General features: G+C 39.2%; 1 protein-coding gene across 1 annotated transcript in view; it reads right to left on the bottom strand.

The window, feature by feature from the left end:
• Positions 1-18,922, bottom strand: part of SLC5A8 (solute carrier family 5 member 8) — a 48,208-nt gene extending 29,286 nt beyond the window's left edge. Inside the window, exons 1-6 of the mRNA XM_046646615.1 lie at positions 18,250-18,922; positions 13,171-13,236; positions 11,261-11,312; positions 7,111-7,178; positions 5,930-6,084; positions 2,904-3,044 (exon numbers count right to left, since the gene is read on the bottom strand). Coding sequence (XP_046502571.1) covers positions 2,904-3,044; positions 5,930-6,084; positions 7,111-7,178; positions 11,261-11,312; positions 13,171-13,236; positions 18,250-18,600 — 833 coding nt within the window. The 5' untranslated portion in view covers positions 18,601-18,922. The remainder of the gene's footprint in view (positions 1-2,903; positions 3,045-5,929; positions 6,085-7,110; positions 7,179-11,260; positions 11,313-13,170; positions 13,237-18,249) is intronic.
• Positions 18,923-20,599: the final 1,677 nt, after the last annotated feature.

Raw genomic sequence — 20,599 nt, 5'->3', positions numbered from 1 at the left:
AAACAAACAGAGAAACTTTCATGATTATTCTCAATAAATGCATGCTATCTTTTGGTTATCAAAAATGCTATTTATTTTATTCTGGCCTATTTTATTCATAACATTCTGCTTATGATGTCAGTCAACAATGTGTGTGGAAATACTTGGAATAGATGGGATTTTTCCATTGAACGAATGTATCCTCCTCGTCAGAGTTCCATGGGTATTATTAGCTTCATAATGGTATCTAATTATCTTACTTCAGGGCTTCTTGTCATGAAATAGAGATTTGATTAGTCAACAGAGCAGCAACTATTATTCATTTTCCTTTTTAAAGTAACGCAATTATAAACTGCTAAATATTGTTAGCATCTACATAGCAACTCATCAAACTTGTTTAAATGTGGTTTGTAATATCATCCATTAGGTATGAAAGGCAAACCTGTATTCCTTGGACGGGTATCTTCTCAAACATTGTTCAGCATTATGATACACGATGTGTGCTCCAGTAGGATGCAAAGGTTCATGTAACAGCACTGGAGTCAGACCTGAGCATAAATTCTGGCTCTACCTGCCATATGTGACCCCGGGCAAGTAATTTAGCCTCTCCCATCCTCAGTTTCTCCATTTACACCTAGACATAACAATGCCCACCTCACAGGGTTATAAGCCTAAATGAAATAATATATATCATATAGCACAGCACTTGGAATGTAATAAACACTTGTTAAACGGTAGTTATTGATGTTATTAGTGCTAATGTCATTGAATGCTATGTCTTAATAATCAGTTGAATAGAAAACATTTCCTTCACTAAGGTGGCTACATTTTTTCCCCAGCGGTGCTGTGGTGGACACTGTGATGAGCTGTCCTAGGCTGAAGGGAGGTATCACTCCCAAAGTCATGCCTGCTTCCCCAGGGAAGTCTGCATCTAATGACTTCTGGAACCAGAGATTTAAAGGCCCAGTCCCCTCTAACTTGGGGTAAGTCTGAAGAGTCATCCCAGCTTCCAAGCTCCCTGCGAAGCCTCTGTTGAGAACAAGTCACAGTCCAATATCTCCCTCTGTCCAGTTCTGCTTCCTTCTCTTCCTTCTCTTCTACAGAGTTACTGTAATAGACTCTGGCATGCTAACCTCCATCACAAAGTTGGCTTCCAGAGGACCCACCCTGCAACGGGTGCCAAACAACAGATTGCTAGCCTTTTCCTTTGAATTGACTAAATTTACTACATTTTTTGTTATTGTATAAAAATAGTGAAAGTAGCTATATCTCATCTCCAAATCATCAGAAAATATGCCCTGACACTTTCCTGCTCAGCCCTTGCTTATATATGAGTTTAACATTTTACCATATCATTTTGACTTTAATACTATTCAAATACACCACTTATCAACATCTGATATTGTCCCTGACCAGTCAATGTCATTAGGTCTTCACTTTGTGGCTGGATTCATTCTTCCCAAGGAGAGTGTTAGAAAACAGGAGAAAATGGTTCCCCTGAGCTCGGGGAGTCCGCCTTGCTAAGGAGACCCATTGGGCTATCCTGAAGGAAACTGCTTCCTATTAAGAAAGCTCTAACGCTGCTCTTACAGCTATAAAATTGGGCTTTTTGAGTTTCATGTTCCCAAAGAAATAGAAGAGCATGTGCACAATTACTTTGGGAGAGGCATCCGCTCTGGTATAGATTCAAAATCCGGTGGATTACTGGATATATAAATTACATGCCTTCAAGTTCCTTAAAATATCAGAACTCCTAAACTCACTTTTGGGGAATTCCATATCTAATTATTGTACTCATATTCATATATATCAGTAGTTGTGGAAATTTCTAAAGATAGATAATGTCCAAACCAATTTACTCTCAATATATTGAGCTCTAACATGTGTCATCACAGTATTTTCATGTTCTCCTTTGAATAGAAATAGAATTGCCACTCCTTCTCCTACTCCAATCACACTGTTAATCTATTTAGAGTTCCTAATCTCCTACAAGCATGTGGGCCTAGTGAGCCATATTTATCAGCACAACGAATGGTGGTCACCAAGCTGATCTGAGGCCTCCTGAGAAACAACCAGCCACTGTTGATACTCTTCGCTCAAGCCAAGATGAGCTTGAGAGTTCCCTGACCATGTCGTCCTTTCAACCTCTATGCTTTGTCCAAATTACTCTGCTTACCTAGAATGCCCTCCCACTCTCCTCCACCTGCCCACATATGATCATCCTTCAGGATCTGCCTGGTTGACAAGAATTTCTTACTCATCTTCTGCCTTTGCATTCCATGATTTGAGGTGGAAAAGGAATTCACATTTACTGGACTTCTAATATGTGTGTGCCAAACACAGTATTCCACAATACCTCCCATGAGAGGTATATTTCTTAGGTTCATTTACCAAGTTTAGAAACTGAAGCTAAAAGAGTCCAAGAACTGATCCAGGATCACTCAAGTAGCAAGTATTAAAGCAGGGTTATAAATTCATGATTGTGTCTGAAAATAAAATACACCAGCACATCTGGCAATAAAATGCTCTGGAACATTTCCTCTATTGTCATATTGTTTCAGGGAACTGTTATGCCTCTCTAGTGTTATTTCACTTGCATGTATTTCCTAATTTGATGTTAAGTTTCTTAACAATAAGAGCCTTGTATTTATAATTTTTTAATCCTGATAGCTCGTTACACAGATACACAGTAAATGCCTATTTATTTGATAAGATTTATTTTACTTAACAATTCATATAAATATTTTCTATATCTGATTTAAAACATACAGTACCACTTCATCCTTTTGTAAGTAAGTATATCATATATCTCTTGGAATTTCATGATATGAAAGACTTAAACCTGAGCAAAGCTTGGCTTATGAAAGAGTTTCCATAAAGGTAACTGATGGTTATAATGATTTATATACCACAGTTTGGCTTACATTTTTGCCTGGAATCTGCTTTTACAGGAAATATATCTCTGCACTTGTGATTGGTTGACACCATAGATGCTGGCCCACGTGAAGGTCCCTCCTATTATAATTGTCCAGAATGTGTGTCTTTGCAAAGGATTCGGATTAAAACTAAACGAAAAGAAACAGAAAACAAGTCTGAACCATCAGCACAAAAACTACAGAAAATCCTCAAAGAATATTTTTTGAAGCAAGCAGTGTATACCTATATAAATATGTACATATACATAAATATATACAAATTTATCAAGTAATATAAGAGGTAGAAATATTCCTAACTTAAGTTTAATGAAACAAAAATTGATACTTTCAGAGATTTAGAAATTCTGGATGGGACTGGGGGAAAATAAATAATCATGTTGAGTGTTTATATAAATTGTTCTCCCATAGCCATAGGAAATTATTTAAACAAGTCTGCCATGTTATAATCAGAGAAGACCATGACACTGAAAAGAGAAACATAGGTTCCTAAATTCACCACAGCAAGAGACAGGGGACTGAAATGAACACAAAATTGGCACATTTTGTGTGTATAACTCCTTTCTTAGCACATGTACAGTCACAGTTCTAATTTATATTCAAGCTCAAGAAATCAGTCAATTAAGGCAGTTTAAAGGTTTTCATGTCTTTCTTTTTTCTTTTCTTTTCTTTTTTTCTTTTTTGAGGAAGATTAGCCCTGAGCTAACATCTGCTGCCAATCCTCCTCTTTTTGCTGAGGAAGACTGGCCCTGAGCTAACATCCGTTCCCATCTTCCTCTACTGTGAGACGCCTGCCACAGCATGGCTTGCCAAGCAGTGCCATGTCCACACCCGGGATCCGAACCAGTGAACCTCGGGCTGCCAAAGCAGAACGTACACACTTAACCGCTGCACCACCGGGCCAGCCCCTAATCATGCTTTCTTAAAATGCTGTGTGCACAAGCTAAAAACTAATAGTTACAAGACACTTTGTAACATTTACCTAAGACAAAAATATTGTTACAAAGAAAGCTTAACTTCACTGCTTATACATCTTTTAATCCTTCTTAAGGTACCACATTGGAAGGAATGATTCTGTTCATCTCTGATACACAATATGGGCTTGATAAATTTCTGCAAAATTAGCTTTCATGGAAACTTTCTGAAAATCATGAATTTCTTCAAATCTATTCCAAATCTTATATATGAGATCAGTAGAATAAAGTGTTTGGATTTTATGCATATTCTGGCATTCCTGTGGAAAGATCAAAGCCTCTATTCCATTCTCTAATATTTAATGTCAAAGTCTAAGAGTGTCAAGGGTGTTGACCTTTTCTCCCATAGAGAAAGTAGCCACTATGTTAGCAAATGGAAATCAAGAGCCAAAGGATTCAGCGAGCTACCTGAGGGAAGTAAGACAAGATTTAAAACACAAAATTCAGTGGTTTCAGGCCAAACAGCATATTTATGCCAACTACAGACTGCACAGAAAATACCAACACAAAATCCTTCTCTTCATTTATCTCCACCAGAGCAGATATTTTGCCTGTGATATTCTCAAAACTTATTAGAATTACAAGGGATACACGATAAGCCTTTTCATTATTATTTAATGGTTGGCAGTCTTCAAAGTAAAGATCATAAAAATGTCTTATCTTTTATTCTTTAGAATCTTTTATTGATGCATGTTACCACTTCAATGGGGGAGTATGTGTATCCTTTGTACAAAGTAACAGTTATCTTGCCGAAAAACGATTGGTTCCACAACCTCTCCCCTCAACCCAGCCTACCAGGAAGAGATTTGGGAATGACCAAGATCTCCTGAGTGGACACAGGTTGTATCTGCTTCTTAGTGTCCATTCTCCCCTCTTCTGGTAACAGCAATCCAGGTTTACTATGGGGAAGCTACCATTTCTCCATTTAATAGTCTACATGGCTGTCAATCAAAACATCCTGCTCTGCTCTAGCTAAGGGATGGATGGAATCATGCTCAAGCTAAGCCAACTGGAGGCTCTCTTCCTTGGAATCTGAATCTTGAGGTAAAAGGAAAAAAAATACTGAAAACAGTTGAAGTTGATTTGCTGTAATTCATTCCTGCAAATCAACACATTGACCCTGTCCAATTTCTGACAAAGCTCTTCTCAAATGTTAGAACCTATTTTCAGAAAACCAGAAGAGAGCCAACAAAGTGCAAACTGTGTTTTATTTCTTCTTTCCAGTGATTTCAGCCTTCGTGCCTCAAAGTAGGACTGCTTAAAAAGAAAATAAGCTGGTCCATGTCAAAATGAGCCCTTCTCTATACTGAACATGATGTAAAAGGATGACACTACTAGTCCAAAAGGAAAGGTGTTTTAAATATTCTTTTAAATTGAGTGATATATAGTGGGGTGAAATATCTAGTTTTTCCGTTAGTCTCTCTTTAGGAAAACTGAACAGTTGTTTAAGACATCTTATATTATACGCAATACTGACACTTGATGCATCAACCATAACTTTCATAATCAATACCTCAGAAATAATATAGACTATTAAATAATATATAATATATAATACTTACACATAAATATAATTATAATACATAATAATATAGTATACATTACCAGACCAATATCAAAAGAGAAATTTTCCAGGCTGTGTGAAACAAAACTGTCAAAATGGAATCACTATCTTTTAGTGTTTTTCTCTTAAGAAGTTTCCTTTTCTTCTCTCTCCATTATCTCTTCCCTTATCACCCTACCCTACCCTTCAACCTATTCCAGACTTTAATATCTGGAATAAAATACTCCTGCTATAAATGCCTTCTCAGGAGGATGCACCATCCTAAGCATCACATAACTAAGCGCCATCTGACTGTTTTAACCCCTTAAAGACCTGGTGGAAACTGCTTACACATTTATTTGTCAGCTTCACATTTCTACACCACATTCTTAGAGGTTCGTTTGTTTTCTAAAGTAAACTTACTATTTCAATAAAGACATTATTTTTATAGAAAAAGCAAAAAGAGTGTTCTATTAACCAAGAGGTAAAGAGCTACTTACTTCCAGAAGTTTAATCTTCCACCATTATAGGCATCATTTAGAATAGTGCTGATTCCACCTTCAGTCACCACAGACTGTATAATCACACATAAAAATCCAGCCACCATGATCCCAACTTGGAAAACATCTGTCCATATAACTGCTTTAAGACCACCCTTTGAAGGGAAAGTGTATTAGAATTAATGTTTCTATCCGACATTATTAAACATCTACATGCTATACACTACACTAGACAAAAACAATGAAAACATGGATCTTGGCCAAGAGTACCACCAAGGGAAATGGTCAGGTTAGGAGAACCTTCAAGAGAAGGTGATATTTAAGCCAAACCTTCAAACATAAGCAGAGGCAAAGATGGAAGTCCCTCCCAGTAGTGAAAACAGCATGGGCAAAAGCACAGAGAGGTCAAAGTACATGGCACATTGAGTGCGGCCAGATATATATTTTGAAGTGGTATGGGGAGATTGTTGGGAAGAAAATTCAGAGTCAAATTGCAAAAGGCAATATGTGCCTATAGGCAGATATTTTATCCTATAGGGAGGGCTGATATTCAACTAGTATATACATAGAAGGTCATGCCAGTTGTTGAAATACTCAAGTTGTATTGTACTAGACACTGCCACAAACTTTTCAAGTGTCCCCTTCCAGGACCTATGACCTTGGCTGGACCAGGCCCTCCATGGGTACCCTGTCTTCTAAAAGATCTAGCAACTAAAGGGTTAAAACCCAGACTATCGGAGACACCATAAAACTTGCACCACTTGCATAGATACTAAGGACCAGCATCTATGATAATATCAGAGCCCATGCCATACTGGTTGTTACATATTTTGACGGCCACTCCTGCCTAAAGACAGTGGGAATTTATCTCAGATTTCTAAGTGGAAGAATAATATGAGCACAGCCATAATAACCTGGCAACAGTAAGGATGAATTAGGAGACAAGAGTAGGGACCATTGCACGGTTCAGATGAAAGAAAAAATGTTCAGTTATGATCAATGTTCTAAGAAGGATTAAATTTTACCCCAGACTGAATATTCCTTACAAAAAAGTTACACTGTAGGAGGTAGGAGTAAGAGAATAGGTATGAACAACCCAGACTGCAGCACACAACTATTGGAATTTTCAATTTTGCAAAGCAAGTGGGTAGATGAAAGGATAAAAAATATTCTTGACATACCAGTGTGCAGTAGAATGTGCAGACCACCCCTGTTGCCACTACTGCGCCCCATAGATGAAATCCTGTGACTGTAAAAGGAGAGAAAATGCATGTATAGCTGTGAAACATACACAACAAAAGTATTTTTCAAAAAATCATCAGGGAAAGCTATCTCATTTATTGGGCACCTACCTCTATAGTCACTGGCCTAAAACTAGGTCTAAATCTCATAAAATGTTCCAAAACAAATAGAGTTTAAAATTTTATTTAATAAGTTAAATAGACCTGGTTTCTACCCTCAGAAAACATACACAGATCCAACATTGGATAAACTAAATACATTAAAAAGCATTGATATTGTAATTAAGCTAAAAAAATTTGATATTATGAATGGGGTCAATGAGTATTTGTCATTGTGGTTCAAATAAACACACTGCTCTACCAGTCCTTGAAAGACAAGCTGTACATATTACTAAGAAGGGATCAAGATGGAGAAAAGACTATACAATTTGCTACCATATGTCTAAGAAGTAGAGGGGCATACTATATATATTTTTTTATTTATTTTTTTAAGATTTTATTTTTTTCCTTTTTCTCCCCAAAGCACCCCAGTACATAGTTGCATAGTCTTCGTTGTGGGTCCTTCTAGTTGTGGCATGTGGGACGCTGCCTCAGGTTTGATGAACAGTGCCATGTCCGTGCCCACGATCCGAACCAATGAAACACTGGGCCACCTGCAGCAGAGCACGCGAACTTAACCACTTGGCCACGGGGCCAGCCCCAGAGGGGCATACTATATTTTTTTTAATGGAAGGATAATAATTCTATGCCCACAAATTTGATAATCAAGATGAAATGGGGCAATTCCTTGAAAGACATGATCTGCCAAAACTCACGCAAGAAGAAATAGATGATCTGAATAGGACTATATCTATTAAAGAAATTGAATCAATAGTTAATAACCTTCCAAAACAGAAAGCTCCAGGTCCAGATGGGTTCACTGATGAATTCTACCAAACATTTAAGGAAGAAATTATACCAATTCTCTACAATCTCTTTCAGAGGATAGAAAAGATATCGATATTAGGAATAATTAGAAAGGACATCACTATAGGTACTAAAAACATTAAAAGGGTAACAGGATGTTATAAGCAACTTTATGGCAATGAATTTGACGAGTTAGATAAAAATGAATTAATTCCATGAAAAACACAGTTCACCAAAACTGACTCAATAAGAATTAGAAAATATGAATAACTCCATATTTATTAAAGTAATCGAACCCATATACCTAAACCTTTCTATAAAAACAAATGTTGAGCCCAGATGTCTTCATTGTGAATTCTACAAGCATTCAAGAAACAAATACACAATTTTACATAAAGTCTGTCAGAAAATAGAAGAAGGAACACTTCCCAATTCATTTATGAAGCCAGCATAATTGATACAAAAATCCTGACAAAGACATTAAAAGAAAAGTAACTTCAGGTCGACAGTCCACATAGACTGTTAAAATATTTAACAAAACATTAGCAAATCAAATCCAGCAATAATAAGAAGGTTAATACATCATGACCAAGTGAGGTCTATTCCAAGAATGCAAAACTGATTTAACACTTGAAAATCAATGTAATTTCCCATGTTGACAGTGCAGTAAGACAAGAAAGAGAAATAAGAAGCATACAGTCTAGAAAAGAAAAACTAAAACTGTATCTATTCATAAACAACATGAAAATCCTAAGGGATTTGCCAAAAACCTACTTGAATTAGAAGCAAATTTAGCAAATCTCAGCATAGGAGATCAATATATAAAAGTCAACTGTATTTTTAAAGATTGGCACCTGACCTAACAACTGTTGCCAATCTTTTCTTTTTCTGCTCTTTCTACCCAAGTCCCCCCAATACATAATTGTACATTTTAGTTGTGGATCCTTCTAGTTGTGGCATGTGGGTCTCTGCCTCAGCGTGGCCTGACGAGTGGTGCCATGTCCGCTCCCAGGATCTGAACCAGCAAAACCCTGGGCCACTGAAGCAGAGTGTGCGAACTTAACCACTCGGCCACGGGGCTGGCCCCATCAACTGTAATTTCATATATTTGCAATGAATAATTAGAAAATATTATAAAATGATACCATTTGCAATAGCATCAAAAATATCAATTATCTGGAAGTAAACCTAAGAAATATGCACAAGACTTCAACATCAAAAACTATAAAACTTTACTAAGAGAAGTTTTCAAAGGCCTGGACAAATGGATAGATATCACGTAATGGATTGGAAGAGTATCTCCTCTTGTAAAATGTCTATTCAAGTCTTTTGCCCACATTTTACAAGGTTATTTGTCTTTTTGTATTCATTTTACTATTCCACGAGCCAGTAAACTCAACATCAAAAGTATACATAAGCTGTATAATCTGTGCGTTTTTATTGTTTATAAGCTATATCTCAATTTAAATGATAAGAAGTAATAATTTTTCAACTTTAAAAAGCAAGAAAGAGAAACTTAAGAGACACATCAACTAATTGCAATTAGATAAACTTACTTGGATGTTGATTCTAACAAACACAAAAAAAAATCAGGGAAAGGTGAACACTGACTTGATATCAATGATACTAAGGAATTAGTGTTAACATTTTAGATATGATAGTATAATTGTGTTTAAAAAACAGGTCTTTATTTTTAAAAGACATACTGAATTCAGGTGAAATGATACCTCAAAGTTACAGCAAAATAATCTAGTGAGGGAAACGCAGAGTGAATTAAACCAGAGCTGATAATTAGTGTAGACTGATGGATACACTAGGATTCAGTACACTATCCTCTCTATCTTACTATATATTTGAAGTTTTCCATAGTAAAAAAAACGATTGGACCCAGAGAACGTTAAGCTCTAATTCAGTTAAATAAGTTTCTATTGAGTATCTGTAAAACACCAAGTACTGTGCCTATGTTTGTGCGTACTGCCTTGGTCACAGTAAAATACACAATTGACATTCGAGTAGTCAAAATGCAGTCTCTTGGTTCCTAATTTATCCCTCGGGAGTGGTTCAATAAACTGATAAGAACAGGGGCCTCGATTTCTCCACAGTTTGAAGGTAGTACTCCCTTATTCCTGGAACTGCACTTTAAAACCCTAAAGCCAACATCTTTGATTATACTTAAAACCAATAAGTAACTTATGAAGTTTATAGCTCAGTTCCTTATGTACAAAGCGATCCATTTGTGATGCTGGTAATATTGACATGGAACATGCCTGACATTCAGAATTCAAAAGCCTATTATATAATGGAGTTCTTCTTTGAAATGGAACTGTTGTACCTTATAAACTTACATGATAACTACTATCTATCATGAAAGCAAGAAATTAGAGTATGGATTTATCATGGTTTTTCCATTTCATATTAACTCCAGGAACTGCATCACATTCTCCCCATCAGAGTCCACTTCTCCATTTTATAAGGAAGTTTTAGAAATAAACTCACTTGTGATTGATAAGAATTTAAAGGAAATGGAGTTTCCCCAAAGCCTTTTGAGGATCTAACAGTCACCTTTGCCTCAGTAAACTATCCCAGTTTCACTGCTTTTATCTGCCCAAATCTAGAGAGTATAGTAATTTGTGGATCAATACAATCTTCCTACATTTGTTTATAAAGACACTATAGCCATTTGTCCTTTTCTCACTAGGAGCAGTCTGATATTTCAAATCACACAGATCTCATTCTCCTGAATTTTGGACCATATTAGAAGTGAGGAGAAGAAAATCTTCTCTCCCTGCCAGACTTTTTACAATGGAACTGAGCCTAGGAACAGAGAAGCCTCTTGGAGATGGGCTCCAGGTTAAAGCCACAAAGGGAGGGAGTGTCGTTATTCGTGATTCAGACTATAGGGGGCATTCATTATGAAAGAATGATGAATGGCTGGTTGGCACATCCAAGAGGATCACTGCCCAGTGAAGTCTGCTCCTCTAGTAATCCACAGACCTTTGGGGACTATGATCCAGGAACACAAAGAAGCTGCTAGTGTGGACACTGAACCCACCTGGCCCCCCTCAAGCTGACACAGGTTATTAGAAGCATTCCTCTATTTCCCTGTTTCTCCAAAGAGAGAAGAAAGTCCATTAAAAAGGAACCACAAAATGTGAGTGACATAAGTGGTAACTTTAAAATGTACCTTGATTCAAAGCCAGAGCAGGGGCGTAAATAACAATTCCAGTATACAGAATCTATGGGAAAAAAGAAAACCAAATAAACGGTATGAATTACAAATAAAATATTGATAGCTTTCTATAAGTTCAGTTAGGAATTAAAACCACACTTTCAGTGGACTTAATAAAATTGTTTGTAACTTGAAAAATGTTATTTAAGTGAAGTTGATTCTCCTTTTCTGTTTGTGATGTGGTCATAGGTTATAAAAATCTCTCATGAGCAATTTTGTGAATAAATATGGACTTTTCATGTGGGGTTAGTGCAGACAGTCACTGATCCATCAATCCAAGCTTGAAATCAATTTTCCTGCATCTAAAACAATTACAAAGAAAAAAAGAAATTTAAAAGGGGATGGACCTTCATTCACATACCTTTGAACTATTGTTAAACACTGCATAATCAATTGGGAAAACAGTGAGAATTTTGGAAACTCGTTTTTAAAGGTTTGCATGCCCATTAATTAAACAAAAGTGTAAAGTTACACTAGAAATTCTCAAAGCCAACAAAAACTGCATTCTATCTTTTTTATACTATTTATTATTTTTCATTCATACATTTAACAAATATTTATTAATCTGGGGTACAATCATGAATAAGATACGTAAAGTCCCTTTTCTCAGAATATCATTTTCATTGCACATGATTTTTCAAATATATCACACAGAAGCTAATTTTGTGATTACCCCATAAAAACATTGTAAACAAAATCATATTATGTAGTATTTGAATGTTTGATCATATAACATGAGTAGAGCTATGGAGGTAAGTCCTTCAAATGGAAGATGCTAAAGCTGCCCTCTTACTGCAAGAGTGTACTAGCTTTCCACATTCACTCTGTCCAAGTTGAAGATTTGAAAACATGACCATAGGCCACATTCCTAACACTTGTCCCCACTTTTCATTTCTGTTTGCATTTCTAACAATGATCCAAAGGGAGTTTGAACAGTTGGCAAATGCAAGTACCAGCCTCAGCTCTGTGTCAGAATCTCTAGCAGACCCCAAAGGGCTCCTTCCTTTGAGGGCTGATATAACTTAAGTTATGTAATTTACAGAGATAAAAAATCCAGTTGAATACTTTACAAAGCCACTCTGTCATGCTGTAGCAAATGTTTAGGTAGCTTGTGATTGGAGAAGCGGAGCTGTAAACAGGAATGAGCAGGAAAATTCCTTCCTAGACTCTCATTATCAAAACCATCTCTAAAGTACATAGCTACCCAGAGGAAGCTGGATATAAATGATGGGACAATGATCATGACAAGACTCCAGCAATCTGGATGAAGGGTGGTAGGCATTCTTTGTCACTGACGGCTTGGCAAATCTCTGCTTTCCATTTGTGTCAATCAGTAAGTCTATGCTTACATAATTCTTGAATTACTGGATTGTGACCCTGGCTTTAAAAACTCCTCCAGAATACATGGTTCTGTTGTTTTACACTCAGTAACTGTTTCAATTAGATCTCATGTTTCCATTTTTAAAAGGGAGTACTGATTCATTTTTTGAAGTATGCTACTATTCCTACTATCAGCTGCTACTACAGCTACTTCAAATATCTGTGTCACCTCAGTAATGCCCTGACTGTCAGTTTGGTGGGGATGGTAGGAGGTAGGATAAGCAACATAATGTTGTTTGATCAATATAATATTTAACATTCATTGAAAAGATTCTGTTTGTCCCAGAAGGAAGGCATTTGCAGAAACACTGTTTCATGATCTTAAGGGTTAATGCTGTGTAGTGACAAGTGTTTTTCCTTTTTTGTTTCCTCCTATTTCAACATGTCTTTTCTATGTTTCATGCATTTACTGAGTAAGTTTGGCCGAGATGCTTTGGTTAAAAACATTTTAATGAAAAACAATAAATTAATGGAGAGCTACTTACTGTTTCAACGATGAAGAGGACTGTCCCACAGAGACGAACGTATTTATTAAATCGAAGTTCTAAATACTGTTTCAAAAAAAGGAACAATGGTTAACATGTGAAACCTCTGGACACTTTTTAAAAATCAGCTGCTTAAGAGGTAAATGAGCTGAAAATTTAAAGTAATTTCATAACTAATTTGCATTCTGTATTTTTACTTTACTATTATTTTTATTTACATGCAGCAAAATTGACTGTTGCTTTAGGGTCCAGTTAAGTGGGTTTAAATATACAGAACAGTTCCATCACCCCCAGAAAACTCCCTCCTGTTGCTCCTTGGTAGTCAAACCCTTCCCCCACCCCTAAACCGTGGCAGTCACTGATCTCTCCATCCCTAGCTTTGCTCTGTCCAGAATGTCATATAAACGGAATTATATTCTGCATTTTTAGAATGAGCCAAGTGTTGCTCTCCCCTTACTCTTGGTATCTACTCCATACATTTCCCTGATTCACCTTTCCCACAGCAGGCAATTGTGATGAAATTGTCAATCGAGGTGCCCTGCCTCATCTGACCAAGGGGTAGTCACATGACCCAAGCTTAGCCAATCAGCTTCTCTTCCACAGAAAATGACTGGAGCAGAAACAGACTGATCCTGACAGGGTTGCTGGAGAGGCTGCCCTGGCTCCTGTCCTTTTCACAGTCTGTTTAACTTTCCCCTCTGTTCTATGAGCTACCCTCATAACCTTCCAATAAACTTTTTTTTTTTAACTTAAACCAGCCCACGTCAATTTCCATTCAGAGCCAACAACCCTATCAATTCTTCCTACTCTCCTTGACATCTGCTATATCTTATAATATAGTCTGCTTATCTCCTCTGTTATATAACATAATGTATTATAGAGTTAGAATCCTAGAATTTCAGAGCTGGAAGCAAGCTGGGGCCCAAGACATCCTTTAATTTGAATACTATTACTACACATAGAGAGAATTTTAAAGCTGACAATAGTCTTTTCACATAGCAGGGGAAAAAAGGAAGGCAAAACTAACACTAGGTAAAAATCAGAAGAAAAGACACTGGATATTTTTGTTCCATAATCACTGCTAACGTTCATAGAGGATTTGTCACGTAGACCGTGCTTCCAGCAACTTCATGAGGCAGGTAGTATGTATAAGTACATGTTAGAGAGGAGAACACTGGAACACCAAGTTTGCAACTAATGGTTGCCAGAGCCACAATGCAAATCTAGGACCATCTAATGCCAAAATTTGCGGGTGTAACCACTACATAATTTGAAATAAATAAGTAAACTGACAAGGAGTCTAAGATTTTACAGAGTGAGTGGGTGGCACTGACACATAGTAGGACCTCCAAAAATAACTGATGTGCAAAAAATATACAGTTCAGTGTCACACACTGGGGGAAGAATTCCAGCCCTTGTCCCAGCCTCACCCCTGACTCCACAAGCTTGGTGGAGTCACATAAAATCTCGGCTTCCTCCTCTTGAAAATGAGGATCACAGTAATAATTCTTTCCCCTCTTACTTTGCAGGGTTTTGGAGGCTATTGAATGATATAAATGGATGGAGAAATATTATAAACTGTTCATTCAAAAGTAAGATATTAAGAAGCTGGTATCTAAATCCACAGGCAGTGAGAGTTTGAATTTCAGTGAATTACATGTGTGAAAATCATTCAAGGACATTTTGGAAGACTTTTTAGAAGACTCAAGTGTCTTGAAGCCTAGAAACAGAACAATGTTATTTCCTCATACTTGTTTTAGTAAAACTCTATTACAAATGAATGTACATGAATAGACAAAGAAGCCTTTGCCTTTTCTAGGTACACGTATCCAAATTGCTACAGACTAAAGAAAACTGAAGAGAAAAATGTGATGGAGATAAGAATGTAGCAAGTTAAACCAAATAACTGAAATATACATACATATATAAATATATGTGTGTGTATATATATATATATTTCCCCACCCCACTCCAAGGTCAGCTGGATCCAGGCAAACCTATGCATTTAAGCTGAAACAAGACCATCTCAAGACAGAACCAAGAAGTATATCACTATCTCAGATATCAGTAGTTACTGGTCTGCTAAAGAAATATGTGGAGACCCCCCCACCCCCAGAAGCCCAAGTCACTGAGAAGCAGGCTTAGAGAAGAGCTCTAGGATTTCCAGACAAAACTATAGATTAACAGTAGGTGCCAATAGTCAACCAAGATCTCTCGCAGTCCTCAGAACTTTCAATACCTTAGGGATGCTAAGACATCTACTGGATTAAAAAAATAAAAACAGAGAGAGTCTGGGCAACTCAGTTCAAACACACAGATTTCGCTGGATCCAGAAAGATCCTGAAGAAGTGGCGAATGAAATTGGATTCTTGCATTACACTTCTTGTCTGTGGATCTGGGAGTTGCTAAACACCTGCCAGACTACACTTAAGGTGGTGATAGACATCAAAAATGCTCCTGAACAGCCAGTCTTAGCTAACAAACTATAAATAGGGAGAGATTTCATACTTGAGCAAAAGTCCAGGGTATCACCCGATGCTGCACTTCTTATTCTGTGTAGGTGGCTCCGCCTCTCAGCATAAAACAAACAAAATATTCCTCAAGAAAGTGTTTGCCATGACCAACCGTCAGAAACAGAACATGTTATCTAACTTCTCTGTCCCCAATTGCCTGGCACCCAGTAGTCGTGAACACTCCTGGTGCATCCACAACTCTGTGTGTCCTGTACTACTTCCCTTGTTCTCTCTGAACTGTCATAAGCCTTGCTTGGGGTTATAACAGACTCACCAGAGCCTTCAGAAGCAGCCATTATGCACCACTACACAGCCTATAAGCATGTGTCTACTTTGCTTCACACTCTCTTATGTAGCTTAACTAACTCTGAGTCTCTTTGTCTGCAAAATGGGGCTCTCATAATACCTCCCTTATAAGGACTGTTTTGAGTATTGAGTCAGATAATGTATGTAAAACATGCAGCCTAGCGTCTGGCATGTATTAAACATTCAGTAAATGTTAGCTTTTGCCATTTTTAGCTGGAACCCTGCTAATTTAGCCTCCACTACTGGAAATGTGTGGGAAATCTGTTTCTGGTTGAGTTAATGTTGCTGCCCCAAAGAAGCACGGGTCAGTGACTATGAGAGCGGCATTCATCTGTGGGGACTGAAGTCCTCTTGCCAAATTCTTCAAACCCTTTCTGAGTTTTGGAGTTGGTGAACTACAGATCAGCGCTCACAGACTCAAATGCCTATAAGTCCCATCAGGTAACACCTGAGCGGCATCGGTCAGGTGTTTGTACATTAACATGATGGAACATTCCTCAAGTCCACTAAGAAATATGTTCTCTCTCTCTCCCTCAAAATAAGAACTCCCTTCACTCCTGTCCATTTTCTCTTTTGCATTTTTGACAAAGACATAAATGCAAAGATTTCTCTATCATGAGAAAGCAACCATGCAAATACAGTGATGAGGCCTCAATATAGAAATTAATAGGAAGTCATAGTAATGACTGTAAACTGGAGTTCCTGTGGCCACAGAGTGCAGGCCCAGTGTCACAAGTCTTCCAGGTTGTCAAAAGAAGCCAGAATCTGGAATTTTATTCGACTTCCCACCATCATTAAATGATAAATTAATTTTTTTTCAAAACACCATAGGGGTCAAAAAAAACAACAACAATCATGACTGAAGACTGAGTTTGGCCTGGGGCAGCCAATTTGTCACCTTTGCAAAAGAGAAAAATTCTATCCTGCTCACTTCTGGGGTGATGACTGAACTCTCTCAAACACAAGAACCAGAGTGAGCGGAAGACAATGCTGCCCCAGGGATGCCTCGCTCTAAACGACACGACTAGAGCCCATGCAGTTTGCCACCTACACTTACGGTGCCACTGGGGCCCGGTCCCCAGCACCAGTTGAACCAGCCTCACTAGGAAACCACCTTCCAGTGGCTCTGGGTTGGAGCAAACACTACATTAAACTCAAAGACAGAGGTGGCCGGTGAGAATGAGGCTCAGAGTCCTCTGGGTAATGGCCTATTAGAGAGGAAACTTCTGCAGGTTGGTCCATGGAGGATGGGTAAACGCGACCACTGAGGGCACTAATCTGGGCCTCACCACTCCCCTGGGTTTTTATCCTCCCCTCACACTCCCATTCAAGCTCTTTAAAGTAAACCAAACATTCACTATATTTGCAAAGCCCTTTCCTGCAGACAACTTGAGAAAACCTATAACCAGTGGGCTTATGCAAGAGGAAAGATGGTTTTCCTTAATCATCTTTCCATAGAGAGAGAAGGCAGAGCTGTTTAAGAACCTTGCAACCAAATTTTCCTAGTGATCCCAAGATAAACGCCTCTAACCACCACAATACTTATGGCCAATATTTATTCAGCAGTTACCCTGTGCCAGACACTATTCTAAATGCTACACTTGCATCATTTTATTTAATCCTCCCAACAACTGGATGGGGTAGGTGGTATTATAATTTTCACTTTGAGATGAATGAAGAGACACAAAAGGTCACTAAGTCACCCAAGGTTACCTAGCTAGGAAGCAGTAGAAAATGGTCTCAAAGCAGGTATTGGGACAAGAGTTACAGCATCTTTAACCATTTAACTGTCTTCCTCACCACGGCAGGTATGTGTGTGAAAGGGGAAGGAGGGGAGAGTGAAAATTCTTCCCCAACTAACCTGGAAAAGTGAATAGTGCCTGGAAAAGACCTCGAATAAGGGGATTTATTTCAAGGAGGAGGAGCTGAGACTTGAACGACTTACCCTCCCCCAAGATAAAAAGTGTTAAAATCTTTCCCCTTGACTCAGAATCAAGGATGTTAAAGCAGAAAGGGCCTTAGTGAGCACTAGTCCAAATCATTCCCTTTAATTTGGAAGCCTCTTTTTCACTGAGCTCCTGAGAGTAAGTCCCAAGATTTTGTGGCCTTTATCAAACACTTCTCCCTTAAAGGGGAGGGCATGGGAGGTGATGGACCTGGACAGGCCGAGATTTCCATATGGTGGTCTGCCCCCAGGAACATCTCTGCAGGAGCCAGAAAAGTCCTCCACACCCCTCCCCAGCCCACCATCATCCTTTACCTCGTAGGTGCTGGTAATTCCCAGTTTGTAGAACACAGGGAGGAAGATCTCCGCGCTGATGACCACCACAAAGAAGTAAGTGATGGCAAAGATGCTGTATATGGCCCCAAAACGGTAGACCTCGGAGGGGCTGCCCAGGACGGTGACCGCCGACATGAAGCTGGCGGTGAGGGACAGCGCCACTGGCACGGCGGTCATTCTTCGGCCGCCCATCAGGAACTCCTTGGAGGTCTGCTGGCCGCCCCCCGCGAAGGCGTAGTAGATGCCGATGGCGGCCGAGATGAGCAACATCGCGGCGAACACCACGTAGTCCCACACCACGAAGGTGCCGATGCCCCGCGGCGCGTCCATGGCCGCGCGATCACCCGGGCCCGCGCGGAACTGGCGGCCCCGCGGCGATCAGCCGGGACTGGAGCTTCACCTGGCCGGCCTGGCGCTCACTTCTTATTTCCCGGCGCCGGGAGCGCGGCGGGCGTGGCGCCCTGCGGGAATTGGAGGCGTGCTCCAGGAGTCGGTCCCCGCCGGGTCCCCGAGCGCCCCGCGAACGGGGGAAGGTGGGTATGCGCTGGTGGTAGCCGGTGGTCCCACCGCAGCCAGCCGAGCCCCTCGAACTGGGCCTTCGGGAAGCGTCCCCGCCACTCTAAGCGCTCACCTGATGCCCGGCTCCCAGTTGCCGGGATCCCGGAGCGCAGCAGACACCTGGGCAGGTGAGGACTGAAGCCTCCAGCGCGTCCGTCGAATCCACAGGGAGCGCTCAGCGCAAATTTTATCAAGAGTGGCACCTGAGGGGACGCACCATTTAAATGAGCAGGCGACCGATGGGGGAGTGGGGTCGAAGGGCAGTTGTCACGCCTTTACTTTTAGTTTTCCACTTCAACAGTCCAGGTCCTTACGAGAAGATACACTTGGAGTTTTCAGATTGCCTTATTTGATAAATTAATGGGCGATTCGGGTGCCAATGTTCAGTGAGCTGAGGTCCCAGGTCTTAAGCGGGTAAGCAATTATAAAGGCGAGGAAGAAGTCTGTGCTATAGGTTGCCTGAGTTTTCATTCAATGAACATCTTTTATCCCCAACAGTCTCTCCTAGAAATGATAGTTGCTATAATATTAATAGTACCTACTATTTAATGAGCCTTACCATGTGACATACAACGTGCTTGGCAACTTATACATTAACCAGTGTAATTCTTACTATTAACCTTGAAATAGGCATCATCTCCATTTTTCAAATGAGGAAACTGGTTTAGAAGGGTTAAAACACTTGCCCAAGAAATAGGAGAGATTAAGACTTTTAATCCAGGTCTGATATCAAAATTTGTTCTCTTTATCACATTGCTATACTTTGTAGAGTCCAAATGTAGATATGTGTTAAATGTAAACACAAATATGTATACTTAAATGACGACACTTGAAAGCTCATTTCCCATATCAGTACTCAGGACTATTTTAAGTGGCTTCCCTTGAAATATTACTAACAACACATGAGTCATGCTCGTAAAACAATGTGATTCTCACATTTTGCTTCTAAAATAGACCCTCCAGTCAATTGTGCCCAGGCATAAGTCTATTTCAGGCCATTGTTGTTCATTTTCATACATCTTTATAATTTACCAATTGATCCTTGGTAAACAATCCACAGAATGCACTTAGCCCAGCCCAATATGTGAAGAAAGCTATATCAGATTTTATTTTTTGTAAACTGGCATTATTTGTATAATATTTTCAGGAGGAAATAGAAGCTAAATCCGAGTAATTCGATTATTTAAACAAACGTGGTTTGGAATTATGTCCCAACTCTGTGCAATTTACTGTATTTGCACTTATTATGATTCTCTTCGACAGAGACAGTATTTTCTCCTGTTCTCACTGCCTGGTGCTCAAACTCTCACATGAAGTGGCATCTTAAAACCTGTAAGATACAGCATCCACTGCATCTCGGTTTCTTCATCTTCATCCAAACTGCAGTGCTTTACTTGTAAGAATGAACCCTCCCAAGATTCACTATGCACTGCCAGTTTACTCTACCCCTTTAGCATCCTGCCAGAGGATTAGGCAAGACGATAGGTTCCCCGGAGGCGACAGCCTCTGATTGTACAGACAAAGAGGCATTTTGGTGGAAAACATCCAGACAACAGACGGCTGGCTGCCCAATTCTCTGATGGGGGTAGCTGTTATGATTGTGAACCTAGTGTAGTAGAGGGATAAGACGTCTTCTCATCTATTTTTAGGGAGGCATTTCCTTTTCAGAACGGACCACAAAGTGTGTTTTTTAGTCCAATTAAAAGTGACCTCCTGGCAATTCATCCTATACTACTGGCCCTTGACCAGCTCTCAGACATCTTTTCCTACC

Source organism: Equus quagga, chromosome 19 (assembly GCF_021613505.1).
Source record: "Equus quagga isolate Etosha38 chromosome 19, UCLA_HA_Equagga_1.0, whole genome shotgun sequence".
In the NCBI taxonomy this organism is placed as follows: Eukaryota; Metazoa; Chordata; class Mammalia; order Perissodactyla; family Equidae; genus Equus; species Equus quagga.
Note: the sequence above shows the minus strand (reverse complement) of the source record. Positions and strands in the feature narration are given on the sequence as shown.